Source organism: Egretta garzetta, unplaced genomic scaffold, assembly GCF_000687185.1.
Source record: "Egretta garzetta isolate BGI_Z169 unplaced genomic scaffold, ASM68718v1 scaffold51, whole genome shotgun sequence".
NCBI lineage: Eukaryota > Metazoa > Chordata > Aves > Pelecaniformes > Ardeidae > Egretta > Egretta garzetta.
The window spans coordinates 3,446,149-3,465,629 of record NW_009258549.1 but is presented as its reverse complement, the minus strand read 5'-3'; the positions used below and the strand labels follow the sequence as shown (position 1 = coordinate 3,465,629).

The window sequence follows — 19,481 nt, the reverse complement described above, 5'->3', positions numbered from 1 at the left end:
GAAGGCAAATTCAGAGAGTCAGAACCAAAAGAGCCCTGAAATTATGGGAAATAAAGTGCCAGCATTCACAGGGCACAGGCTTGGTAGGGAGCAGTAAAGCTCCCATGGGTGAGATTAGAGTGGAGCTAGATAGAGCCACTTATACTCCAATTCTTTTGCACATTTCATAGATTCATCACAGATTATGCCCCTAACAAATTATTTTACTAGAGGTGGTCAGGAGCCTCACAGCCATTCACACAGCCAAGGCTGACCAAGTGTCTCCTACATCCCACTCCATACCCTGGTCCCATGGCTAAAGGCTGCTTTACTTTGTGCAAAGAACTTCAGTATTTTTTGAAGCAGGGCAAAAGTGGCTGATCTGTGGTCAACCTCTTTCTTCAAGGATTTCTTCTTCTGAGGTTTCCACAGGTAGCTGGCACCATTTTTTGCTGAAATTCTGAGAACGTTTGCATGATAGGAAAACAGTTCCCCATCTTCCTCTAAACCTTACTGCACTTCTCTGCCCCTTTCCCCTCTATTTTTTCCTTTCCCCATTTTTCTCTCCCTCACTCTCCACCGAATCCTTGGTACGCATTAGTGTTCCTGTCTCGCTCCAGCAGTCGTTTCTCATGCCTCTATCCTCAGAGTGGTCTCAATAATTATCCAAGCGAATATCAGTCTGGATGAATACGACAACAGCGAGGAGGGGGGCGCTGCTAACTCCTACCTGTAAGGGACAGGAAGAGCAGGACAGGGTGAGGAAAAGAGAAAAATGGACAGCAAGAGGGGAAAGGCAGATGCGCAAGGTGAAAGCCTCCAGGGATGACACAAGATGACTGTGTTGAAAGAAAAAGAACCAAAAGGCAATCTGACCCTGCCGCAGGCGGGTTTTTTTCTGTTGAATGTCTGACACATCTTTCAGCCCTTGTGATACAGCCTTCTCCAGCAGAGACCGATGTGTTTGTGCATATGAGAGAAGGTGTTCTAATGATTCCATCAGTGGAACAAGTCTGAGCAAATTAAATTACTCCTTCTTTTGTTTTCTGAATTAATGACTTTTTCTTTAGTGTGTGCAGCCTTGGAAACTTCTCTGACAGGGTCAGGAAAGGGTCTAGGTTGTTTCCTCAGGAATGATGAAACGCTGCTTCAGAGGGAAGCAGAGGCTGCACTGATGTCATTGATCAGGGATGCCAGGATCTTGCCATCTCCTGTGAAATGGAGGCATTCCCTGCAGTGAATTTGAGATGGACTCATTTGCTCAAAGCACCCCTCACCCAGCCACTAGGACTACACCGGGCCAAACAGCAAGGGCTGAGGTTTTGAACAAGGTCAGATGCATGAGGGGCAACACATGCGCAAGCCAGCCCATGTCTGCACATACTCAGGCACGCCCATACATCACCCAGGGAGACTACCGCAGCAATGGCAAGGTACAAAATGTTCCCAAAGTGAGAGAAAAACTTCCCCCTAATATAATGGGTTGCATCTTGGGGCCAGGCTAGACAACCCATGGCCTTCAAACTGCATGAGACTACTAGGGCAATTCAGCTGGCTGGGGCACGCTGCTGGCCATCCCCTTCCCAAGCAGTAGCTGGTAGGGACCTGCTCCAGACAAAGGTGTGCCACCTTCCCAAGCAGAGGGACAAGGCACAGCAGCTCCAAGGCACTTCTTCAGGGCTCCTCTGGCCCAAATTTCCATGCTTTCCTTGGGGCAGGTATGTCACACCTCAGACAAGGTTGCATAGTTAATTTTTAACCTACTGTGCCACTGAGCCCCAGCTTCAAGCCTTCGAGGTGACACAGGCTCTGTGGTAGCTGGCAGTACTGCTCTCACTGGATACCCATGTCGAAAAAGTGGCTGAAGACTCTCCTCTTCCTTCACGCTGGTCTGAGCTATGCCTGGCCACCAGACTACCCTTTTAAGCATCACATAAAATGTATGGGAACAAGAAAACTGCAAAAGCCTGTTGTTCGGGGCAGATAGACACTCCTGGCACTGCAGAAACAAAAAAGTGAGGCCCTGCAGGTCATAGCCAATATTTTCACCATGAGCTCAGTATTGGTGCCCACTAGTAAGGGGAGTCATGGGCTCAACCGAGGACTGGAAAATTGCCGGTTTTCTGCAGGGCAGCCTTCATGTTGGCTGTGCCTGTTACTCATTTGGCTGGTGGAAAGGGAAGTGAGGAAGGAATGCAGTTCTGGGTCTGACCCTCCACCTGAAGCTGGGGGAGGCTTTAACCCCTGAACTGGGATCCCCAGGGGCCCAGATCCTCCCAGGTGAGCAAATAGACTGGAAACTGCTCCTCACATCTGTGGCTTCCCATGCCCTTTGCTAATTTCTTGCGCTGCTCGTTGCAGCTTTTTATTGAAATATTCCATTTCTTTAAAATCAAAAAAAGGGGAGATGGCTCAATTTCCATCCATAATTACATTTGAATAACAAAAACATCCTGAAAATGAGAGAGAAAGGAGGGGAGATAAGAGGAAAGAGAGAGAAAGAAGGAGTGAGTGCACACAGGAAGGGAGAGATGAAGATCACTTCACGGAGAGCCAGGCAGTAATGACACTTGCCGGGAACATGAGGTCCATATGCTAAACAGAGATGCCAATTTCAGCCAGAATCAAATGATTATGTCAGTGAGAATGAGCAATGTAAAAAAGCGACAGGCTATGATAGTGGATTATCCTCCTCTCTGCTGTCCACACATTCTCTCTTGTGCTGTCGTAGGGAGCAATTGATGTTTGAAAAGCCATGCTTGCATCTCGCTTGTGGAAAAGGTCACCTGTTCCCCTGTCTCTCCTTCCCTCCCTGACATCTGTTTCTCTAGTTAAGCCTCCACCTGTTAATCTTTTTCTAATGGGCCATCAATCAGCCCCAGCAAAGCGTCCTTCCTAGAGAGAGGGGCAGGAGAGATGGGCAGGGAAAGGATGGAGAGATGGGCAGAGAGAAAGACAGCGAAAGAGGAATCAAAAAAACAAAGCTGAAAAAATAAGTAGTAAAATAAACTCACTGGCACCTGCAAGAAGTAGAGAAGGAGAAGTTTTTTGAAATGGTATGAGAAAGCAGTAAAGACTGGGGAAGGAGGAGCAACACAAAAGGAATGAACTCAGGAAAAAAAAAAAAAGAAGAGAAAAAAAGAGAGGAGCCAGCTGGAGAGGCACATTCACTGGCTAAAGGCAGATCCTGCATTGCAGCCTTTTCTGGAGATACGGATAATTCAGCAGAGTGCAAAAAGCCATCTCCGGCAGCCAGGGCTGCAGGGTGGGGACCACCAGGGGCTGTCCCCTGTACAGTGGTGCCCTCACACCTGGGGCAGGGTGGCCATGAGCGGCAGCAGACAAGGCTGGTGGCTGGGACACGGCTGGTGCGGGGACTCCTTCTGGCCAGGGAAGTGTGAACTTCATGGAGGGGGCAAGCAAGCAGGGAAAAAGTGGTTCTTTCCTTTCCTTCCTACCGACACACAGGATCCCCAAGGCAATGGAAGTGTCACCTCACAGTTGTGGGAACTCCCCAGGCTCCCACTGACATCACTCAGACATTTATCATCAAAATGGTTAGCAAGTCTTCCTCCTCCCAGGCCACCCAGGTTTACCTAGAAACTGTAAATTGAAGTGGCCACAAGGAAAGGCCTGAACTCAAGGCTATTTTAGTCCAAGAAAAACCAGGCAACACCAGAAATCTCTGTTCATATTGCCAAGCTGGGATAGACTGGTTTACCCATCACACTAGGAGAGAAACTTGAACAAAACTGTGGGAGCTGGGTATTGAGGTGAGGAGGGTGGCTTGAAGAGGAGAGACAACCATGCCCAGAACCAGTGTTTTAACCAGATGAGTTCATCTACTCTGCATGTGGATCTCTCTCCAAATCTGTGAAACTACCTAATTGACATCTTCATGGCATGAAGTCCTTCATCCCTAACAACGTAGATCAAATACTGAGGGGTAAATGTATGATTGAGATCTGCTTTAGAGCTTCTGCCCAGTGATCCCTGCTTAGGGCCATGGTTTAGTGGTGGGATGGCAGGGTTAGGTTAATGGTTGGCCTTGATGATCTTAAAGGTCTTTTCCAACCTAAACGATTCTATGATTCTATGATCAGAAACTAGAACTGGGGCAACAGAGGGCAGTGGCTCTGCTTTTTTCCACTCTTTTGAGTTTCTTACTAACATTGGAGTTCTTAGGTCAGATTAGCCTGAAAATGTAATCAGTCCATTATCTGACAGCAGCCAGAAATTCCTGCACTACAGGAAAGGTTAAGGATATGCAGACCACCATGAAGCCCCTGCAGGAGACATTTCTCCTAACCACGAGTAAATCTGCAACTGTCTAGAAACGGAGAAGTAATTGATGTGATCTATGCAGACCAGCCCCACCAAACCGTACCTGCACATCACTGTCTCTGAGAACACAAGAGAGAAATGTTCCACAGAGAGGTCTCTCCAGCCTGTCCATTTTTACTCACCATTTCAAAGTCACTTGACAATAATCAGAAGAGTCATAGAAATCAGCCATGGAACATACCAACTAGCTTTTACGTACTCTAATCACCACCTCACAACCAATGCAGGATTTCGTGATGTTTTGTTATACCCTAGTTTTACAAGACTGAAGTAATGTCATTTCATCTACCACCCCAGGGAGACTGTTCCATCATTTACTAAATGTCAGTACGATGAGCTGGCTTGGACATTTGCTGAATGTTTCTGACAAGCAGCAAATAGTAAAAAGAGAAGCAATAACTGTAAAATATGAGCTTGTGGATGCAGTAAGTGCTGTTATAAACGGAAATCACACAGGCTAAAGTATATGAAGGTGCTGATCCACAGGGATGGTTTGGTTAGGAAACAAGGGATCGTCTCCTGATCCACACAAGACAGACCTCATAAAGTATTGATCTAATGTATGAAGGAATACTATAAGTAGATACTGGAGAAGATAAACCAAGCTACTCGGCAATTGTCTCATTGGCTACTAACGGCAAAGAAGCTTGAGTCCAACAAGTCATTCACGAAATATATGAGAAAGGCAGCCTGGGACATTCAGCTGGGACCAGCCTCTCATCCTCATGCTGAATAAGGGAAAAAAGCGAGCAGCACCAGATCCTCTGTGAATATCAAAAAAAAGTAAGCCTCTTAAAAAGGATCCTTCTGGACAGCCACAAGCATCTAATATCTTGATTTTCTACACTGGATTTTAAAAATAGGCACTTCCAAGTAGAAGCAGATCTGAAGAACTGCAAAAACTATTTCAAGCAGCACAACACTTGAAATGATGGATTTTTGCTTGTGCAATGTCCCAGCAATATCTGAAGGCCTAATACTGAGGATATTACATGGTATAATGCACACTGATGGATTTGAATAAACTTATCTATTTACAAGTGATAACTTGTGATAAGCTTAAGGATTAAAAATGACTCATAGCAATGCAGTTTGTCCCAAAATGAAATTATTTCCCTCATAAGAAATGTATAAGGAGATGGGAAGCTGCCTTGGCCACACAAACAGGACAGGACGAGCGACTGGATGGATAAGCTAAACAAAACCAAATTCCAAGGTGATTTGGATCTGAGTAAAGTGGTTTGAGTTGCTGAGGTTAAGTCTCCTGGCAGAAAAACATTGTGAACATTAAACCCCTGAATTGTAACAAACAGATCATTTTAATTCATGTTTTTCTTTCTGTTGGTCAAGGTGCAGGAATCGAAGGTGAAACTCGCACGTGGGTTCTCCCCCCAGGTTCCTGTGTTTCTGAGCCTGAACCTGTTGTCTGGATCCTGCAGTCTCTCTCTCCCCTTAACCTGATGGCTGGTGAGTGCTTTGGTCAGGGGGGCAGTCCATGAAGAAGTGGAGCAGCAAGGAGCTGATGGATGTGCCATGAGCTGCTCCAACTTGTGACACCTTCACATGTCCTCTCGCCCAGCCAGATACGTCCCGAGAGAGTGGCTGGGGTTGTGATCTCCCATGAACCAGAAAATAAAAGCTTGAGAAGTCTCTATACGCATTAGCTCTGGGCTAGGAGACATTCATATGATGAAGTAGCTGAAGCAACAGAAGCTACTTCAGTCATAGGGTGGCATCACCCTGCAAATCACAGATCTCCCTGGGCAGAGGGGTTTTGCTGGATATTGTTCTGTAAAACTTTGTGTTTCTGGGGGGAAAAACAACATGAAAAAGAGAAAAGAAGGAGAGAAAAGGAGATGATGAAGCACCAGTCTGAGATGTACTGGTAGCATGGCTTGAGGAAAACTGAAAGAGAGCAAAGGGAAGCGCAAATGCCTATGTACTTTTGAGTTAACAGCTGACTGAAAAGTACCTGGAATTCATGGTATGGTCTGAATATTTTTTTTAATCTTCTTGTGCCAGGGAAAAAGGATTCAGTAAACATATTTTAAACAAGAAGGCTGCACCACATTTTTCAGTTATGATCAATTTGGCTGTCATCTCTTTCTAGTAGAAACAGCATGCAGGGTCATAAGCTTTTCCTAGGTACTCATGGATAAAACGTGATAGCATAACTTTAAGGATGTTTCATTAATAACCTGCTACTAGAAACCCCAAGGCTGCAGGCAGATCCCACTCTGCTGCGGGCTGTACAAACACAGCAGAGGCGGCCTAGAAGGGCTTAAATCTGCACACACAATAGCCAGAACATGAGAGTGAATTCTCTACCTCCAGCTCAAATATTCTTCTGCTAAACTCTTAATTCATGCTGTCTCCAATAAACCAAAATGAACAATGGCGCTCTCTGCTTGGTGCTCACATCTTTAAAACATCAGTGGGCAGTTTCATATTGTCCTGGGCTTCAACCCTTAGTCATCTCTCTGCTACGTGATAAATGCACCGCTCTTTTTTATCTATTTTCATGAGTCAGCCCCTCCAACCTCTTCTTCATTCTCCTCTCCTCTGAGCTCCTGCCAGTATTTTTCTGGTACCGAAACATCCAGTGCAGTTTTGCATTCTGGGATCAAATTAAGGTTTCCCATCCTTGTATCAGAAACTAGCTGGGCTTTGAGAAATGGTCTAATGTTTGGTACGTGGGTGGGATCCAGACACCTGAGGCTTCAAATACTGGCTCAGACACTGTGTTGCTTCAAACAGGACAACTCTGGGTGTCAAGATATCTCCATCCTGATACAGCACAGGACAAATCTGAGTGTCTTGCTTGAACCACACTCACTGCCTGACTCGACTGTGTTCAGGGTTAGACTTCACCTTGGCTCCAAAGCTTCAATGCAGTCAGCATCTCAGTAGTGGAGCAATCTCTTATTTTTGCGATCTGGGCAGACGTGGAGTGAATCACGGTCACATTCAGACTGGCAGCATAGATCTGAGACATGGAGGTACAGCATGGATGCCTTTAACACAAAGTGCAGCAGAGCTACCAGCCAGCAATGCAGATGCAAGGTCATGGGCGTGTGTAACACCCTCTGAAGCTGGCTCTGCACATCACAAAGTAGACACAGCCTCTGTTTCCCAGCTATAAAATGAGAGCACAGGGTCCTTCTCCATCTCAAAAGTCTGTCATTAGGATGAAGTGCACTGCTGACTCAGAGCTGCCTGCAAACTATTGGCATGAAAGTCAAACCTGTGCCCACACCTGCTGCCTATGCCTGACCTATCTGTCACTTCTTGCTGTCAGGGCAAAGGAAAGGCTCAAGGCATCTGAGCCCCCAGAATGACTGGAGATGGGGGGTGGTGCCTTTCCTAACCTTCTTGTATAGATAGACTGTGCTCAGGCATCTCTTAATTAAGCTGGAAAGGCTAGCAAGCTGATGGATTTGAATTGAGATGCTGGTGAAGTGCCTGTGACATCCCCAGAGGGCACATTAAATTAACCAAATAGGCTAAGGATTCAGTAAGCTAATGAAGAGAGAAATGAGAGAGAGAGATGAGGAAGATGGAAGAGATGAGGCTGAAGGAGAAAGAAGCAGATGGAAAGAGAAGACAGGGTAAAAAAGACAAACAGAGGGATAAAAGTGAGCAGGGAGGAGGAGAAAAGAGGGATTGAAAGGAGGTGAGAGGAAAATACATGGAGACAGTAAAAGTGATTAAGTGCAGGGATAAGGAAGAAAAGACCCTGTAAGGTCCTGAGGTCTTCTCCAAAGCCATGCTGGGACCATCTGTCTGGCCTGGGGTCCAAATTGGTCAATCTCTGCCTCCACTGAGTTGCATCAGCTTCTTAGCGAGGCCGTAACCCTGAGCGGGACTCACCAGTCCCCGCTGCCCACCCTGTGCCCTGAGGCACCTTACCTGCTCGTGGTGCTCGATGCCCATGCTGATAGTGTTCACTAGGATCGCAATCATGATCCCACGGTTGAAGTACTTGCTGTCCACAATCCCTCGAAGCTTGACCCTCACTTCTCGCCACATGTCACTGCAGAGCTTCAGCCGTCCACCTTCTTTCACCTCCTCCTCCTCCTCCTTCTCCAGCGTTGAGGCGCCCTGGTCCTCTCTGCTGCCCTCACCCTCCTCTTCACTGGCTCCTCTGTCCTCCTGGTCTGAGTCAGCGCTATCCAGGACAGAGAGCCTTCGGGATGCTTCGTGCTCCCCGCTATGGCATCGGGGGCAGTTGGTGGGATCAGAGGTTGCTGTCACAGCAATGGGCTGGACTAAGCCCTGAGGAGGGCAGTCAAGAGAGTTGTGCTGCTGGCAAAGCCCTGTGGAGAGAAATGATCGTGCTTAAAGGAGAAGGCTTTGAAAAAGACATTGTAACTGGGCACTTATTTGGGTTTTGAGTCTTTAGACAGGGTAACTAGGCTTTCTAGCTGTAAGGATGATTAAACACTGGCGCGTCATCTCGAGGGCAGCAATAAAAGCCATTGCCATTGGGGGCTTTACACTGACTGTGTCACCAAAAGGAATGGTAGCGTTCAGCTGCCAGTGATTAGGCTCCATGGGGGTTCATGTCCGTCAGAGGAAGAACTGTTTTGTCTGATGCAGGAATACACAGCTTGAGACTCAGTAGCTTGTGTTAAGTGGGAACTGAGGGAAAAATGATCACAAGGGCTGCTTTTGGCCTGAACTGCTACAAGTGGGGTCCGAGAACCCGCACGCTGAGCTGAACTCTCTAAATTAGGGAAGCTACATTAGCAAAGCATCTCAAGAAGCCAGAAAAGACAGCACAAGAACACTTCCTCCTGACAGCCTGTGCGCTCTGAATTAGAACAGATCTGACTTCAGCGAGAAAAATGTTTGTGTTCCTCGATCCTCTTATTGGACCTGGAAGATCAAATGGATGCTGGGGGAATGAAGGAATTAATTCATTAACACAGTGCATGAAGCCTGCAGAAACTTTTCTCCTAGCAAGTAAAGAAAATGAAAGACTGAGTATGCAAAACCAGCTGAAGGAAAATCCACCTTTTTGCTTGTTAACGGGAGCATGACTTAGGAAAGGCATCGGCAGGCAGTTAATACTAACTCTATAAAACCATTTTTACAGTCACTTTTCAGGTCAGGAATCCAATTTAAATAGTATCTCCTGTCTAATTTTACATGACAGCATGTGCTCCCATCAAGAGAAATTGCCTCCTTGCATACCCAGCTGACTTCTTTAGTATGGCTCCCTTGGTTCAGGAGACACCCTATCGCAATTCTACTCCCTTTGCCTCTCTCTTGAGGTCCCACAGCAATTCAGTTTGGGAGGAGAGCTCTGGGGAACCTGTTGTGCCACCAAGTCCAATCCTTAGCCCCACTCTGTCATATCCTCCTCATATCTCTCTCTCCCAAACTGCTGTCATCACCCTTCTATACCAGACCTGGAGTCCTTTACAACCCTCAGCCAATGCCTTTTAATGTTATCCCATGATGGTCTCTGGTTTTCAGACCTGGGTTTCCCATGTTCCCTGATGGTTACCCCTGTTTCATTCCCATTCTTGTTCACCATCCCCACCTTGCTGGTCTGGTGTGCTGGCCAATGTCAATGGCCAATGTTAATTCTAACTCTGTGCTTTGTAGGCACAGGTCCGTTGGCAAGCTGGCACGTAGAGATGCTCCCAGTTACTCTCACTTTTTCACTACCAGCATTTCCAGCTTTACCCACGTAATCCTTACTGTAGTGCCTCTGGCTTTTCCTGTTCATGCCTAGCTTGGCATTGCTTGGCTCCACATGGCCCTGGCGCCGGCTCTGTATGCTGTTGTACAGCCCAAGGGTGCGGCGTTTGGCTTTGCGCACGATGTGGCAGACGTATTGGAAGATCTCCTCGTAGCAGTCTCCCGGCTCCATGTAGCTGGCAACAGTGCTGGAGGAGAGGTACCGGGCCCTCTGCTCCTGCATCAGCTGGTGCTCCCGCTGCTTGGTCTCCGAGAACTGTGTGGCGATGACCACCAGACACAGGTTAATCATGAAGAAGGAGCCCACCTAGCAGCAAAGGAGAAGAAGAGACAGTCAATGTCAGCATGAGGAAGAACATGCAGGAGGGGGAATGTAAGAGGAGAGAGGAGGGGAAGGTGACTGGAGGCAGGCACAGGAATGAGAACCAGTCTGTATATGGAGATGGGATTTCAGAGAAAGCCAGGGCTGGCTGAGCTTGTTTTCGAGAACTCCCTCGATGTCATTTCCATGCAGAATTTAGAGCTCTGAACTGAAGTTCAGGAAGCACAAGCCTGGCTTTTGGCTCTTTTGGCAGGCTTTGAGACCTTTAGCAAGTCACTTAGCAGTTACCTGCAAAGGGTTTGATGAAAACTGGACTTTTTCTTTCCCTCTCCTTTGTGTTAAACAGAAAGTGGGAGCCAGAGGACTAGTTTGGTAGTTTAGTTGCTTTCTCCTCTGCTTGCTCTTCTACTACCAGAGAAGTCATGCACTGTCGTTTATGGTCTTCAACTCTTGGAGGACATGTCAGTATTCTTGGAGTATTTTATTTATTTCTACCATTGTACACCTTAATTCACCATATGGGGAGATGGCACTTTGCTGAAATGTGTTCTTGACATCAAAGAGGAGTTTATAAAAACTAATGACTTCGAGAAGGACGCTAAATAGTGTGGCAAAACAGTGTTTCCTTGCTCATTTTCTATTCTTCTGATTCTTCTGATACTAGATGTGTTATACTGGCTCTTATTTTACTTGTCCTCCAGCCTTGGTAGGCTTTCCATTTCGAATACAAAACCAACCACAACCCACTCCCCCAACTCCTTAGAAACAAAACAAATGTCCAAGTTCTTCCTATTCTCCATACAAAAGCCAAAAAATCTACCTGGCTTATTTTACACCTCTGCATGTTCCATTTAAGCTTCCTTTGCCTCATTTTTCCTATCTGTAAAATGGAGCATACATTTCTTGGTGCTGCGAGATCTGGAGGTAAAAATCTCATTCACAGTGTTACATGTTATGAAATTACAGATGAATCTCCGCTAGGAGATCTATCCATTACACTTAGAATAAAACCTGAGCTTCAATATGATGAGAATTTAATACATAAAAGGGCTGGTAACCATGTTCAAAATCATTCTCAAAAGCTATGATGCCTTGATTGGTGCCTACTCCCCGTAGAGCTGTAAGTGGCGATACAGCATTAATAAAACACAGAGCCTGATGTCTGAACAAGGACCACACATCTGTGCTGCTCCAAAATGGACTCTGCGAGGCAGTCCCTGGGAGGAGAGGAAGCACCAGCTCAGGATTTCTGCTTCCCCTGGACCCAGGGACCATCCCTGCTAAGACACATCCTTGCACCCTCTTCCTCCTTTATGAACCCACACAGAACCCAGTCTCACCTCCCAGTATCTCCTTTCCAAGAAAACAGCCTTAACACAGAGCTGGATCCAGTCCTACCCTTACCTTCACACATGGGTCCTCCCCCATATAACCCTTCCAGCAAAGGGGAGAGGGCAAGCAAACGTGGCAATAACCTGACCCTAACCCTCATGCATGGAAAAGGTGGAGTTTTTTTCGGCATGTACCCCAGCTTGTTTTGTCTATCCAAGCAGCCTTCCCCTCAGTGCACAGCCCGTGCCACTCCCCCACCAGCTTGCACCCTTGGTCATCCCTTTCTCCTGCACACAGGTGCCCGGTGCCCAGCAACTCTGTCTGGAGCCTCAATACAGTGGCTCTCAGTATTTCAAAGGGAGATGTCTCCGCTAGCATCTGAATAAGCCTTTGAAACATGAAGCCCTTCCCAACCAGATTCAGCATACGGACAATAAACCATCTCAAAATAAAGGGCTTTTTTTTTCCCCCCCTCCTCCTCTCAGCACCCTTCAAAGCTGTTCTAATTCTGTTTCCCTTCATCACTGAGCCCTTCTCTCCCCTCTCCTCCCGCCCATATTTCAGCCTATTTTCCCTTCAGCTTCTGTATGTAGACTTGACAATTAGAACGATGCCTCATTTGGATTCCTTCGCCTTCCCCCAAGATTTTCCCTAGTCCATGAAGTCTTGCATGTTTTCACTGATGAGAGTATGACTGGGAATCCAAATTCTTCTCCAATGCATTCTTCTGCCCTCTTCCCCCTCGGCACCACATGACACTTGCCTGGGCTTGCCCGTTCAGTTATCTCCCTCGGCTTGCCCTGGCTAAGGCAGTGTTGGGAGCTGAACACCAGCTGTACATGTATTTCTGGAATGCTAATTGTGATGCTGCCTGGTCCTTTGCAACTTCCAACAACCCCGCAAACAACAAGTGATTAAGACTTGCAACACCTTTTCTCTAGGCTAAAATCAGAGGAGCTGAGGGCGACAAGATGCCCTCAGCAGGGTCACACCATAAGCCTGGGGTTGAATCCAGAGGGGGGGGGGTCAGGTTTCACATCATCAAGACCTGTCCTCACAGGCACCGTTTGCTGTGATCTCCCACAAGATGACTGAAAAGGGGAGGAGTGAGAGGACTGGATATGGCAACTAACCCCCAATCCTTAAACCTCTTAGCTAGGAACATCAAAAGCAAAACAAATGAGCTTGTTTAATCCTCAAGATGACAGGCAAGTCCATAAACTCTAAGGCTCTGCTGAGTACATAAACTCTAAGACTTTGCCTCCCAGCTAGCAGAAGGACAGTAAGGGTCCCAGATGGCTCGTAATTGAGCGATCCATCTCAGCCGGCTGAGCGGGGAGGACGAAAGTGTCTGACATGGAGTTAGACAAAGCATCTGACAGAGGCAGAGGAGACCACTGATTCAAAGCCCCAACACAGGAGCCCCGTTCAGCCCTAAGACTGAGCTGTACTGTGATTAAGCAGATCCTGGCCTTGTTCAGCCCTGAGGCTCAGTCCCTGTCTCTGCAATATCTAATAAAATCTGACTGGTGCTGGAGATGCTGAATTTCTTGCCCATTATTTTTATTGCTTATATCTGGATATCCAGCTTGTCTTCTGAAGCCCACATGTGTAAACACAGAGCACTTCAAGGAGGCCACTGAGTGCTGCAATGTGGTTGCCAATCCGAGAGTTCAGAAAGAGCTTTCTCTAGTCCAGGAGCCACACCAGCGGCCAAGTAGCTGGAGAGGTGACAAAGAGACAGCTGGACCTCAAGCAGGACGACTGAAAAGAAGCATTGACCCGAGAGGCGAAAGCATGTCACCTCCCTGGTCTCTGGCAGAGGAAGAAGCTATTTACAACTTGCTGAATACACAAAATGCTTTTACCAGGTTGTTCTGCAAGGCCACTCTGAGTGCCAGGGTGAGCCAGCAAGCCTCCCCTCCAGAAGCACGTCTACACAGGAGTCCTAGACCACACTGGGAATATATCCAGGTGGTGGAGCCTTCTTCCTGCCCGATGAGCAGTAGCAGGTAATGTCCTTACGTAGGTGTTTGAAGATATCTCTGTGAGGGCGGGAGAAATCATGGCTGGAAGCATAGCTCTAAGGAATAGGCTGCGGAGATCCAGCCCCAGAAGAGTAAGTTTGAGCCAAGACTAGGACATATGTGGAAAAGCAAAGAGTCAGGGCTTGAAGTATGACTGTCAGAGCAATCCTGCTTAGAAACCCAGGCCTTTCGACCATGGAGAAGGAGGGAAGGGTAAAGGCTGGAAGGACTGTGCTTCATGAGACTTGAAGAAGGATTGTCATTTCTGTAAGAGGACTCGGAGGGCAAATGAAACCAAGTGATAGCAAGTTCACACTGTGGTCTTGCTGTGTGCTGCAAAAGCTGCGTTACACATGCAAAGAAGGTAACAGAAAGGCTAAATACTTTCTTGGTGTAACTCCACCAAAGGCATCGCATCTAGCATAAGGCTCCTTTGTTCTGAGCAGTCCCCAGAGTGAGTTGAGGTTCCTGTGCTCCTGTGTTTGATGGAAATAAACCTGCATGGCTTCTACAAATGAGGAGGGAGTGTCTAGAAATGTCAATGACACTCCGCAGTAAAATCTCAGGTGGAGTGTTTAATTGAGGGTTTTCAGCTGCCTGCAAATTCAGAGACAAAGTTTGAATCACTGGGAATCTACATGAGGTGAGCCAGTACTAGAAGGATGTTCCTGCTTAGAAACCAAAAATATGCTGATGGAATTTATGTAGTTTGGAGCAGGGGGTGAGGGGCAGTTTTTGGAACTGGCCCGCAGGAGACAGGCGTGCCCACCCCAATGTTTAAACACTGACTCTGGGAGAGACTGTGTTGGAGGCCAGGAGTAAAGTCTGTGCCAAACTGCACATTGTACAAACCTGGGTATCCTGGCCACACTGCTCAAAGTGAAAATGCAAGTAGGTGGTAAATGTGCATTGTATGGTGGGAGATGTGAACAAACTTTATGGGAAATAACTGTTTTCTGAACTCACAAAAAGCACTAGATGTTCAGTTTGCCTTTGGGAGCAGAGCTGGGGGGAGCTCCCCTACCCCCCCCCCCCCCCCCGGCCTGCGCCGTCATACCTCTGCACTATCTCTCCTTGGGACTCACCAGCCTCAAAGTAAAAGCAGTGTTCCTCAAGGTGTATTTCACCTCTGCTGTCCTGGCTCATGCTGCAGCCCACAGGAAGTAGGTAATCTTTCTGTTTTCCTCTCCTTGTCTTTCCCTTGTGATGGTAGAAGGCCAGAAGGTGGGGAGAAATCGAGGATACCACAAAGATTCAACTTTTTTGTAAGTTCTCTGACCTAAATTGTCCAGCAGATTTTTTTTTGTGCCACTCCCCATATGTACAGGCTGCAGAATTTCCCCCAGAAATTGGATTAAGGCTTGTTTGCTCTCACATCATTGCATGTCAATTTGAATTTATACTAGATCCTATGCCAGGTGAGTCTGTTAGTGTTATTGGGTGACTGCTTCTAGAGATCCTATTTCTAGGAAGGCATGGCCACATAGAAGTACTAGGTGAAGACAGAGTCTTAACCAGGTCCATTCATCAGACCATCCAAATGCATGTAGGCTTTGGAGGTAGACACCAAGGTCCTTACTGGCTAAGTAACCTAGAAATAAATTGCTCCTACTGTGTACAGATTTGATACTTCCATAATCCATCCTAGGTCTTTCCCTTCTAGTCTTGACTTTGGTCTCCATGTGGGAAAAGTGCAAAAGTCTTCATAAAAACATAATCTTTCCCTGTTAGAAGCAGGATATTCCCTCCAAGAAAATGCATTTACACCTCTCTCTCCAGGCACCACCAGCAAATGTCCTTACAGCAAAGCAACCTTCAACCTTCACTTGTATAAATCCACAGGGTTTATAAACTGCTTATTAAGTTCTCATCACTGACACTTCTCTCTTTCTGTCTCCAAAAGCCACAGGTGATCTCACACAGCCAGTTTATGTTGGACTGCTGACACTTTTGGAGCAGCAGCTCATTTTTATTCATGGTGAGGAAGTAATTCAGCGTGACAAACCCTGAATCTGACAAAATCTGAATCTGAGACCCTGATTCTGAGAAATCCAGGTGCTGCCAAAAGCCATAAAATATGGCTCAAGAATGGCTCAAGAGCTTAAAATGTATAAAGAGACTAAGTAGGAGGGCAGATGCAGAAATGGTTTTCTGTGCTTTTGGGCCTAGTGGTTTGAGGAATTTATTCTGAGAGAAGATCTGCAGATGAGAACATTATCCAACACTGAGGATGTATATCTCTAGGAATCTATCCTGAGCATATTTTTTGAGTGAAAGAGAATAACCTGCCTGACAACTATGTGATCCTGCCACCAACTCTCCGTGAAAATCATAGAATCATTAAGGTTGGAAAAGACCTCCCAGATCATCAGGTCCAACCATCAACCCAATACCACCGTGCCTACTTAAACCATGTCCCGAAGTGAGAAGAAATCCAGGTAAAGTAGTTTGTTTCCCCGGTATCTGCGTTGACCTAACAACTTTTGTAGGTTCTTAGCTTGCAATGCTGACAGTCATCAAGTCTTATACTTACGATTATCAGCAAGATAAAGTAGATAAAATTGTAGAAGGAATGGGCATCCATCACATAGTACATGATCTCCACCCATCCTTCCAGTGTGATCACCTGCAAAGACAAACAGCAACAAGAGAAACAGGAGGGAAGCAGGCTCCCAGAGATCGCTCCTCAGTGTATACAGGCAGATACTGGCAGGGCTGTTGCAACCCAAGGAAGGTGAGAAACAACAATTCATTTCAAGGAGGCCAAATTTCCATTCCAGGAAATCAGCGTGGTACTGCTTGGTGACACTGGCATACTCTCAAAGCCTCTGAGATCATGCTAGCCCACAGTAGGAATATTTCATTAAAATAGTTCATTTCCCTGGATCGCAGCGGGGGAAAACCTGCAGCAGGTTTCTGTGCCCCTTGGACTGGACACCGTGTACAGCCGGCGGAAAAGAAAAAAGGCACGAATTTTAGCCCCCATCTGCAAAGCGTGCTGGAAATTTAAAAAAAAATAATAAAATAGGCTCTTTTGCTATTGTATCTGGATTGAAGGGAAAACTGGTACAAATCAGCCTGAAGGGCATAGCTTATTTCAGCAAGGGCCTGGAACAGCTCTGTGTCCCTCTTCATCTTCAGGAACACCGTTCATGGTGTGCACTCTGCCTCTTTTGCCAGAGTAGTTACAAGGCCCTTTTCTTTCTGCAGCTGTATCACACCCTGCAGAAACCACCACAGGAGCACAGAAAGATTGAGTTGGAAAAAAGAAGAATAGCTTGAGCCTTGTTAGGAGGCTAACTCAGTCTTACCTGAAATATCACGATCCAGGCATACCCGATGTTGTCAAAGTTGATGGCACCCTTGTGCGGGTTGGCATTGCCTGTACGGCACACGTTGTAGTACTGGTTCCAGTTGACACACATGCCACTAATGTTGAACTCTTGCCGGACTGAGTTGTAGTAATAATAATCGTCCTTGTCCAAACAACATTCATGGCCCCGCTCCTTCAGTGGGGGTATCTCATGGCAGCCCATAATTCCATTGTCTCCTGACAGTGAGCAGATAAAGGGCATCTCGTCATCTTCCTCAGGCTGGTAATAAGGGGGCAGGACAATGTCACCTTGTCTGCAAGGATAAAAAAAACACAGTCATAAAATTCCTGTAACAGGCAGTTTCCCATCAGCGACACTTGTGGAGCCGGGAGCTCCCATCCTGACATTGGCTCTGCACTGGATAAGGGATTTCCAGGTTTATTGCCTCAGGAGAAGGGAAGGGAAGACAGGGCTCCTGGAAAACAGGAAATTTCCAGGGTGAGTCCCCAGTTTTCAGAGCTTTGCCTGCCATCAGATCACCCCAAGCCAAATTACACAATCTGCTTGCATGGAGACGAAGAAAAACTGGAATGCAGAGATTTATATTCTGATCACTCTCCCCATTAACATCAAAGCTAAATCAGATGCAGTGATATTAAGGAAGTTCATCAGGCTTTACTGCGATGTGCTCATGTATGTCTCCAACCGTTGATGGACATGTTTTATAACATTTGGCAGTGAACCTTCTGTACTTCTGAAAAAAAAAAAAAAATTCCAGTTCATGCATAATTAAGGTTGTGCAGCTAAGCCTTAAAATCAGGAAACGCAAAGTTAAAATTGACTTAACCTTAACTTTGACTCCTCCTTGACAGTTAGCATTATGGGTGCAATGTTTCATGACAAGTTCACGTGCTTTTTTCCAAATAATGCAAGCACCTTCCAAATGCATGAATAATTAAAATCATCTATGCTTGGCTAGCTGGAGATGAGCTAATGATGAGGAAAGTGAAAGGTGGAGATTTAACATTTTCCATTAAACTTTATGTGATGCATTCCTTGCAGCGCTACAATACACAGCTTTCGTGTTGCATGAATGCAGACTTTTTCACTAAGTGTCATTGGAAGAGGACAAGTGTTGATGAAAAAGAAGAGACAGAAGAAACGGGACTAAACCACAAGGATCTGTCGTAACACATCCACATCACTGGTGAACCAGGTGCCTGCAGATTTAATTTCTCTAGTATATGGTCAGCCAAAGATTTTCTAGTATCTGTCACTTTGCAGGCTGTGGCCCCAATTCACTTCTCAGTTACATCAACTCTGCATGGATGTAATTACGCTCATTAAAGTAGTACTATCCCTGATTTACATAAAGGACAATCATCCTAAACATTCATTTTTCCCCACGGAATATATATACACAGTAAATGGCTGCTTTAAGCAGCTCCTACTCTCCAACCCCACTGCTGTTCTGCAGATTGTATTTTCACACTTATTTTTTTTACAATTTGAGATGATCTAAAGCTTCAGAATTGTTTAATCGGTCTAAACTGATCGACAGCTTTAGGGGTTTTTTTAAGCAGTCTAAACTGACAGGATGCCTGGGAATAGTATAGACTTTTAAGAAGACATTTTAAAGCCTGATTTCTGCTAGAGCCAAAAAGTCAACAGGAGGAGCTGTGCCCTGGGACTGGTGCTCTGCTCCCCAGGAGGGTAACTGGAGAATTCACATCAGGCAGGAGTTTTTCCACCCCACTGCCTCTGGGGAGGAGGAGAGCCATGCTCTGCAGGCTCCCACTGACCACCCCAGCATAAACCTCAGATAAACCTTGACCCCTGTGTGCCTCCAGGCTCTCTCTGCCAGAACCATGCCCACATTTCCCCATGGATTTTTTGTCCCATTCAAGCAGCCATTCTTCACTTTCAGATGCTTTTACTTTTAGTAACCCAGCTGTGGGACACCTCTCCCAACAGCCCTCCATCCTCTCCCCATGGCAATTCCCACATGCACTTGTACTCCTGAAGTTTTCCAATAATTTCACCGTGCCCCTCCAAAGTCTCCAGAGATAATGCACTACTGTCCAAACAGCAACCTCAGCTCCATCTCAGAGGTACCAGAGGTGTCCCTGGAAGCATCAGGCAGAACTATGGCTTTCTATAAGACTTCTCTGGCGGTGTTTTTTTTAAGAGAGAGCAGGTTCAGGAGAAAGATGGCATGGGCTGGTGTTTCAGAGTTTCAGCTCCTTCTGGGAGTAGGAGCAGCATCCTGAATCCTTGGACACAGCTAGAGGAGGCAGCTATGCTAACCTGTGCCTTAGCCAAATCCAGGTGAGCCCAGGCATCTGTGAAGCATGAAGACAGACTAAAACCAGCTGCCTTTGCCCTCCCTTCCTTTCCCCTGCAAGACGTGGCCAACACTCTGTACGGTATCACCCTACAGCCATTTGAAGTAAG

At 46.5% G+C, this 19,481-nt stretch overlaps 1 protein-coding gene across 1 annotated transcript in view; it reads right to left on the bottom strand.

Moving 5' to 3' along the window:
• Nucleotides 1-19,481, bottom strand: part of CACNA1I (calcium voltage-gated channel subunit alpha1 I) — a 169,214-nt gene that overhangs the window by 33,817 nt on the left and 115,916 nt on the right. The window contains exons 6-9 of the mRNA XM_035903190.1: nt 17,025-17,340; nt 16,247-16,339; nt 10,033-10,339; nt 8,233-8,639 (exon numbers count right to left, since the gene is read on the bottom strand). Coding sequence (XP_035759083.1) covers nt 8,233-8,639; nt 10,033-10,339; nt 16,247-16,339; nt 17,025-17,340 — 1,123 coding nt within the window. The remainder of the gene's footprint in view (nt 1-8,232; nt 8,640-10,032; nt 10,340-16,246; nt 16,340-17,024; nt 17,341-19,481) is intronic.